This window comes from Juglans regia, chromosome 3, assembly GCF_001411555.2.
Source record: "Juglans regia cultivar Chandler chromosome 3, Walnut 2.0, whole genome shotgun sequence".
In the NCBI taxonomy this organism is placed as follows: domain Eukaryota; kingdom Viridiplantae; phylum Streptophyta; class Magnoliopsida; order Fagales; family Juglandaceae; genus Juglans; species Juglans regia.
The window spans coordinates 11,347,147-11,356,611 of NC_049903.1; the positions used below are offsets into that span (position 1 = coordinate 11,347,147).

At 36.1% G+C, this 9,465-nt stretch overlaps 1 protein-coding gene across 1 annotated transcript; it reads right to left on the reverse strand.

Moving 5' to 3' along the window:
* Positions 1 to 2,251: 2,251 nt before the first annotated feature.
* Positions 2,252 to 5,520, reverse strand: LOC109019057 (receptor-like protein EIX1). Its single transcript, XM_019001281.2, has 3 exons — positions 5,140 to 5,520; positions 3,761 to 4,452; positions 2,252 to 3,638 (listed from the first exon to the last, which is right to left on the reverse strand). Exons 1-3 carry the CDS (start codon positions 5,498 to 5,500, stop codon positions 2,379 to 2,381), a joined length of 2,313 nt encoding a protein of 770 aa, XP_018856826.1. The 5' UTR covers positions 5,501 to 5,520; the 3' UTR covers positions 2,252 to 2,378.
* Positions 5,521 to 9,465: the final 3,945 nt, after the last annotated feature.

Here is a 9,465-nt window from a genome sequence, read left to right on the forward strand (position 1 = left end):
CGTCCAATTCATGTAGTATTCCATAACTACCGGCAAAAGATGAGAATAAGAGATTATAAAGATACCTCAAACTTTCAAGAAAACCCAAAAACCTTGGAATGTTAATTATTGTTTCCGCTAAAATTATTCAGACTTGGGTACTGCACATAACTCAAAAGCTTTAAATTGATCAATTGAGTAAAATTATTCACACACCAAGTAGCATGCATGACTTCTGATCTTCCTTTGCTAACCAAAAATGGGCTTTTAAGGTTGAGTATGCAGCCTAATGAAGGCATGCTCACTACAAGAAAATAGGCATTTTTTAGCGATTTTAAGATCACTGGAAAAATGCCTAGTCATTTGCGGCGATTTATTGAGTATTTGCGACGAAATTTTTCATTACTATTGACTTTTCTCAGCTATTTAATGGTACACGGATCACACTAGTTCCAGCGAGTTTTTGTGCATTCGTAACAATTAAAAATCGCCAAAAAAAATAATTTTTCTCGACGAGTTTTGCCTCTCACTAGTTCAACTTATAAATGAATAAACAATTACGACAAACATCCGACACAGTAGAAATCGCTGGGAAAAATTAAATGCGGTGATTTTATGGGTTATTTGAGACGATTATTAGCGTCGGAAAAGACAGTTTTTCTTGTAGTGGCTTGTTGAGACAGCTAAATTGTTTCAAAATGCATGGATGGTGCCTGCATGCATGTATCTTACTGTTTTTTAATGATCGATGCTATGTATATCTCCTTTAACTTAAAAGTGGCTATAAACGTGAACAATAATAAACAGTGTTACAGTAATGAACAATGCTACAATAATGTGAATAATGCTATAGTAATAAACAGTGCTACAATATGAACATTGCTGTAGTAATGAACAGTGCTACATGAACAATAATGAACAGTGCTACGTGCATCCGCGTCCCTCTCTGCATCCTCACAGCAAGATCACCACAAAATCACCAAATCATCATACAAATCACAAAATCACCGCAAAAATCACAACACAAATAACAAAATCACCACATAAATCACAAAATCACCACGCACGGGGAGAAACCCGTGTGTGTAAAGGAAGAGAGAGGGCTATGGGCTTCGACCTATTGCGGGGGGAGAGAGAGAGGTCTGTGGGGACGAGATCGACGGCCTGGTGGTGGTGGTGCGGTGCCGTGTGGGTGGCTAACAGCTGCGCTACGGGGAGAAACCCGTCCATGTAGAGGAAGAGAGGGCTACGGGCTTTGGCCTGTTGCAGGGGGAGAGAGAGAGGTCTGTCGGGATGAAATCGGTGTGGGAAAGGTCGCCGGTGACTGGGCTCGGTGGCGACGTGGTAGCGGAGGCTGGTGGTGCTGGGAGGAGCCGAGGAGAAGAGAGATCGAGAGGGAGAGGGCCGTGCAGCTGGAGGGAGGCAGGAGAGAGAGGGAGGAGGGAAAAATGAGAGAAAAAGTTAGGGTTTGAAATTTCAACCCTTCATCTTCAATCTCCAGATTTGATCTAACAGTGGAGGTTAAACTAGCTTAAAATAGATAATTCAAATATAAATTCAAATTTAATTTATAAAATACTAATCTTTTATCATTAAATAAATGATAGAGTTTTGTTAAATATTTTTAAGAGGGTAAAATCATATAAATAATTAGAGTTTTTAATATAATTTAAATCTCATAATATTCTTAATTAACTAAAATCATTTAAATAAAATGATTTTCTACCATTATAATATTTTTGGAGTTTCCAAAAAATGGGTGGCCCGGACGGTAGCCAATAAATTTCCGATTGCCAAAATCTAGTGACCTGCAACGGTCGGCCGGTGGTTTTCTAGCCGCCACCCACATGCGGCGGCCTGATTGATGGTGATAGTTTTGAAAATAATTGGAGTTAGGGGATTTTAAGAATTATGCTTTATATTTTACTATTTTAGTTTCGGTCATCATGTGATGCATATTTTCTTAATAAAACTTGTGCATCTTCTATGTTGCATCTTGGAATTTGAGGGTGTAAAAGCCACTTTTACACCGCGTCCCAGAACAAAGAGGCACTCCTCGACAAATGTGGGTTTTATTATTTAATATGTGGACCAGCATTAATTGTGGAAACCTTAGAATATATATATTATATATATATATATATATATATGTTGGTATAAAGAACCTGTGATGCCACTTATCATCTTTTGAATGGCACAATGCATGTCGTAAGGATAAAAGGTCTAATATAACACCAAAACCAAATATTTTAGAAAAGCTTTCAGCAAATAACAGTTTAAGCATTCAGAGTACGAAGAAGAAGGGAAAAAAAAACATACAAGCAAACTTAGGAGTTTTCCCTGTTGTGTATGACCACATGAGGGAACCACTCTGACCAATCTAATAATTTCCCATAGATTCATCTTCTCTCCAACTTGATCCTCCTTAGAAAGGGAACCAATTTGACCATAATGAAAACATAAATCTTGTCTTTCATATGATCAAAGCTTCTAAAGTAAGCTTGCCTCCATGAAGTTTTAACAATCAGAGTCCCACAAACTCCCCAAAATCCAACAATAAATCCAATTGCCAAACTAATGTAGAATGATATTGGTGAATCAAATACTCCCTTTCCGTCCCTGTCATCTTCTCCATTTCCCTCACCTGGTGATCCTCTAGGTTCAGTTTCAGAGCCTGGACACTTGTTCGGAAGAGGTGGGCCACAAAGTAGATAGTTACCTTCATATATAGATGGGTCATTTAGTGTTTGAAGCTGTTTTCCATATGGCACTTGTCCCGACAAGTTGTTGAATGACAAATTCAAGTTACTCAAAAAGTTCAAAGCAGACAAATTTTCAGGGATTGGACCAGAAAGCTCGTTTCTTGAGAGATCAAGCGATTCTAAATTGTGCATATTCCCAATATTTTCAGGAATTTTTCCATTGAAATGGTTCCCAGACAAATTCATGTTGATAAACTTCGATAGGCTTGTAATATTGTCTGGTATTTCTCCTGATAGATTATTGTTTGAAAGGTCTAAAGAATGAACAAGAGGGAGAATTGAATCATATGGATATTCTTTACCTTTCGTAACCACTAGCATTTCCACAAAAGATTTATAATCATGATCTCTAGTTCCAGTACTCAAGTTCCCCAGACATGGAGGGATTCCCCCTGACAGATAATTGCCTGCAAGGTCTAAAATCTTAAGACCTGAAAGTAAACATAATTGTGAAGGTATGCTCCCCTCAAAAGAGTTAGAACTCAGTCTCAACCTCAATAAAGATGATAAGCTTTTTCCTATCCATGCCGATAGGTTTCCAAACAATTTGTTTTCTCCAAGATCGAGGCTTATCAAGCCTGTGCAGTATCTAAAGAAGGAAGGAAGCTCCCCTTCAAGATGATTTTGGCTTAATGATAACAGCTCTAGTGAACTCAAATATTGCATTGAGCTTGGAAAATTGCCGGATATGCTATTGTTTGAAATGTCCAATACATTTAACGATGACAAATTCTTCCAATGAGGAGGGAGTTCCCCAGATAAATAATTGTTTCTTAAAAAAAGAAATACCAATTTTTTTAACATTCCAATAGAAGAGGGAATTCCACCAGTCAGAGAATTTGAAGAGAAGTCCAAATATGACAACTTGGGCAGTAGTTCACCTATGTTTTCAGGGATCTGTACAAAAAAAAAAAAAAAAAGGGTACTCATGAGAAAAAGTGATCTGTGCAAAGATTGGAACAATTGAATTATAGTCAATGTAATCTGCCAAAGGTTGATCGAATTGGTAAGTGTGGTACCTGTCCGCGTAGTCCATTATTGGCCAAAATTAAAGTCTCACTATTTGAGCAGGAATTCCAAAAGCCGTGCGGAATTGTGTCGGAAATTCCAACATTGCGAAGAACAATAGACACCAGCTCCGTTTGATTTTGAAGCCATGCTGGAAACTGTGGTCCAATCAACACATTATATAATTGGAGACGCTTAAGCTTAAAAGGAGGAAGCCAATCATGATTTACTTTTACGACCAATGTCCATTTGGTGGGTTTTCGAACAGACAAATACATATCCTCTAATCGAGAGAGATTCTGAAAATGAGCTTCAGTTAAGGCACCTTCCCAAAATTTGGAACCCAAGTACAAGGAAACCAGCATTGATAGATTCCCAATGGTTTCTGAAATGCTTCCATTCATTTGATTTTCGGAAAGGTCAAGTTTCTGCAAGGATGACAATTTCCCAACAGAAGATGGAATTGAGCCCCAAAAAGAACAGAACGAGAGGTCAATAGTCTTCAATTTCTCGAGCCCTCCCAATGAGTGTGGCAGGATACCCCCAAGCAATTCATTGTCACCCAACACTAGTGATTCTAGGCTGGATGTAGAACATTGAGACAAACCATCCACAAGCCCAACTATCTCCCCACTTACGTTGTTGGACGATATATCAAGCGTTTGCAATTGGCAAAGGTAGGCAAATGAGCTCGGTATCTCTCCTATAAAATTGTTAACAGATAAATCCAATATACGCAAGTTGGTCAGGTTTCCCAGACTAGATCGTAACTGACCTTCAAGTTGGAAATTATATGAAAGATGAAGCTCACGTAAATAATGTAGATTAAAAATTACAGTATCAGAAAAGACACCGCGAAGGGAGCTGGAGGCAAGATTGAGTACTGTAAGGTCACTCAGATTTGACAGCCAGTGAGGTATTGGGGAGGAAAATTTGTTGAAAGAGAGATCAAGGACAGAAAGCCCTGTGAAGTTAATAGAGTAAATGGTTTGAGGAAGACTAACAAGTTCACAGCCAACCAAGTGTAACTCCGATAAGGAAGGGAGCACATTAACCGCCTGTAGCCAATCTGATGCTTTAGAGAGGTTTACCAAACTCATGCTAAGGTACTTGAGGGAAGGAAAGCCAGCAAGCCAGTGTAGGCTTTCAACTTCCAGTCTTGGAAAGGGGCTAGAGAATGAATCTGAATTAAGGTCCAGATATTGGAGCCGTGATAGATTACCAAGATGGGGAGTAATAACTCCACCAAAAGATGAAAACGAGAGATTAAGATACCTCAAACTTTCAAGGGAACCCAAAAAAGTTGGAATATTGCTTCCATTAAAATTATTCAGGCTTAGGTCTAGGTAACTCAAAAGCTTTAAATCGAGTAAAGAAGGGCTTATCTTACCCCCCAAGCATGATTTCTTGAAAGCTTCACTAACTTCATATGTTTCTGTATCAAAGACCGGATCAACTGGATTTTTGAGGTCAAGCTTGACGACATGTGATCTTGTTCTGTTGTCACAACCAACGCCTATCCATGTACAGCAATTTTCACCAACCCAAGAAGAGAGCCGACCTGATGGATCTGTTAGACTTTCTTTGAAGGCAAGAAGTGTTTTCCTCTCCTTCTCTAAGCATTTGACAGTTAGGCTTTCGGTGCATGAAGCGTGTTTAATAAATTCCAAACAAGGAGGTCCCAACAGAAAGAGGAAGAAGAAAAACAGAAAGAGATGAGCAATGGAAACGAAGTTGTGGGAACTTGCCATACTGCTCTTGAAATACTTGCATGAACAGCTAATGATATTCTTTTGGGAATTAAGGATACTTGTCCTGCCACACCAAATCAATATATAAAGTCGGGATTCATCGTCTTGATATGATCCGTGCTGCAAGAATTTACCAATAAATTATGCATTTCTTTCGTCAAATGTGTTTGTTTTATTTGCGTGTTTGATTGATGCATCTGGCCGGCCGGCAGTATTAAATCCCTTGTCCATCTTCTGTTATAATATATTATGATCATGTAATTGATCACAAAACCTATTTTAATCTGTATGTGCATGGCTAAACATAGATAGCATTAAAATAGATGAAGCACGAAAGACTGGCAAAGAATGTAATATTGCCGTCACAACAGTACTAGGTTGGCTAGTCAATCCGATCATGTTCCTTCCACCGTTAAGTTGGATTACGGAAACAACAATTATATAAAAGAACAAAGGTCATTAAATACAAAAAGAACCCGAGTTCTATAAGCATTAGTTTAGGGATTTGGGTCAATATCTGTTCATCTAGAAAATGGATGAAATGCTAGAAAAATGTGTAATATTGACCCGTGGACTTCATGGTTAATTCACACTCGTATGTGCACTTTCGGATTATCCAATCGTTCAAGAGGAAAAGAACAAAAGAAAACAGTAGACAAAGAACAAAAGAATAAAGAAAATAAATTAGAGTAAAATAAAGAAAACCAGCTACAACCACTTCAAAAGAAAATGTCCAATCTCGACTTGTGACCGCGTGTATTCCGTTAAAATTTAACAGAACATGAAAACTAATCCCAAAATGTATGGAATTGATGTTAAAAAAAGTATATATCCAACGTCAATTTAGAGACTCTTTACCTGGTCACGTACAGGGCAATCAACCATCATATACATAACTCATCCCTTCGGGTATAAAAGCAGCACCAATACATCAAACACAATATACCCAAAGGTACACTTAGGGATTAGTTGGGATTTTGGTCCGGATACCCAAGAGTATAATTGGTCCGGTTTGGTTCAATTTTGGAGAAACTTTGGAATTGAACCGGTATATACCGATTTTGGAAATTTAAGAACCGATACAGACCAATTCAACACCAAAACTGTAACTTTCAATTTTTCCGGTTTCGGTCCGGTCCGATTTTTCGGTTTATCATTTACACGTGTGACACTATATATGTTTAATATTATAATTTTTTTAATACTAAACTTAATTGTGAGAATTGAGTATTTATTATTAAAAAGTACTAATTCTTTAATGTTCAATTATAGTAGTATAATATAAGTAGTGTCTAACTTATTAGTGAGATTAATAAATTTGAATAATAAGATTAAAATAGTATACTTAGTGTCTAATTATACTAATATATTAATTTTATATTATAAAATAAATAAACTTGAACAATAAAATTAAAATATCATGTTACATTAATTAGAAATGTAGCATATAATATATGTAATAATAATATATAAATTATATATAATATAAAAAGTGATAAGATGGAGACCCATTAGTTGCTATTATCTCTTTCAATGTTAAGGGTCTTGTCTTTTACCTATGAGTAATGCTACGTACAGTTCTGAAATGCGCAAGTGTCGTGCAGTCGATTTGAAAAAGAGTGATATTCACTATTAAAAAATTAATTTCTTTTCATGTAGGTCTCATATTTATTGACTTTTTGCAAAGCAACTGTGCGGCGCTTGCATACTCACGACTGTAAGTATAATTTCTCTTTACCTATATAGTAGTCGAGCCTGTCTTCTATGGGACGTTGATTATGCGGTCTACCACTTGCAATATTTACACCAACCAGATTTCAACGTTGTGTATATATTGGGATGGAGAAAGAAGATTGTGACTGAATTGGTTCTTGTTTAAAAGAAAAATATTTTTTTTTCATTGACAAAAAGTAAAAAAATATCAAAAACTAAGATGTTTATCGAAAACTCATTTTCCAGTAATATAGAAAATTAATTATATGTTTTCAAAGTATATAATATCATTTCCAGCTAGTATAGATATATTGTAGTGTCCATGCTCAATTTATAAATGTGAGACTCGCTTGTTAGATGATTGAAAAAAAAAGCTCCACGATCGAGAGAACCTCCGCCATTAATGTGGATTGGGATTATTGATCTAATCCAAAATGAAAGAAAAGTCATGACGTATGTTGATGGTCAAGTCATTAAATTTGAAAGGCCGTGCACTGATTAATTAAGCAAGCAGTGGACGTGAAGAAGATGTCCATTGACTTGAAAAACGAGCACCATTAGTATCGAAGCAAGTTTTCTATGACCCATCGATATCTAGGAAATCCCTTGGAAACTGTTGGGATTTATAAGGGTGTGTAAATAAATTGAATTCGTACGTACGTGGTTAAGACTTTAGGAGTGGTCCAGTGGAGTATGATCTAATTTTATTCAAACACGACTTGAGTTTACTTGTTGTACATCATTCATAACCTTTTAAAAATATCACTCAAAAGTTTGAAATAAAAAAAAAATGAAAAAAAAAGATATCTTACTTTATACAATCTCCTTTACATAATAAGCCATTTTTGTGAAGGCTACATGTCCTATCAATTGTCGAAATCCTTCTCGGTCACTACCACATATGAATGATGTCTTTTTTTATGCTCATATAATTTCATTCTACCATGTTAATTATATTTTGTTTTCAAATTTTGTACAGGCTAACACATCAACATTATTATCTAGCATGTCTCTAGTATTTTAGGTGAGCACATAATTAATATATATATAATGCAATCCATGGATGATTATGAATTATGATATAATATAAAAAATCATAAAAAATTATTTTATAACATATAAAAAAATTAAAAAATATATATAAATCGGTCTAGTCTAGTGGTGGCAATATGTGATACGACTAGTTAACCCCGACACAATAAAAAAGTTAGAGTTTAGTCTTAACGGGTTCGGGTCAAAACAGGTTGACCCGTTAAGACACGATTGCTTAACGGGTCACTAACGGGTCAACCCGTTATGACCCGTTAAGAAAATTAAATTTATCTTTATACCCTAGACCTAAAGGGCAAGAAGGACGCTACACTTCATTTTTCAAGTTCTAAATTTGTTTAAATCTGTATTTTTTAATTTTTTATTATATTTGGAATTATAACATTAATATATTTACATTGTATGTTTTGTTTATTATATTTGAGATGTAATTTTAATAATGAATATTATTAAAAATTGTGTGGATCATATTTGTTTGGATTGAAATTTTAGACTTGTAGTTAGTTTTTCATTTTTTATATATATTATTTATATTTATATATTTATATAAAATCAATTAAGTCAAACGGGTTGTGTCGTGTCATATCGTGTATGTTCAACCCATTAATATAAACGAGTTGAAACGGAACGGGTCGTGTCGTGTCAATTTATTTATTATTTATTAACGGGTCATAACGGGTCGTGTCGTGTCAACCCGTTATCTTACCGTGTTGTGTTCGGGTTTGAAATTTTGACACGAAATCCTTAACGGGTCGTGTTCGTGTTGACCCATTAAGTGTAATGTACATACATTGACACGACACGAACACGACCTGTTAACACGATTTGACACCCCTAGTCCAGTCCGTTGTTAGAAAAAGGAAAATCGAAATTGGACCGATTTTGACCGGTCAACACGTTATCTTACCGTGTTGTGTTCGGGTTTGAAATTTTGACACGAAATCCTTAACGGGTCGTGTTCGTGTTGACCCATTAAGTGTAATGTACATACATTGACACGACACGATCACGACCTGTTAAATCAAGATTTGACACCCCTAGTCCAGTCCGTTGACCCATTAAGAAAATAGACACGACAATCATCGAACACCCCTAGGTCCGTTGTTAGAAAAAGGAAAATCGAAACTGGACCGATTTTGACCGGTTTTAAGAAAAATGAAACCTGTACCAAACCGAACCAAACCCGATACAAGACCAAACCC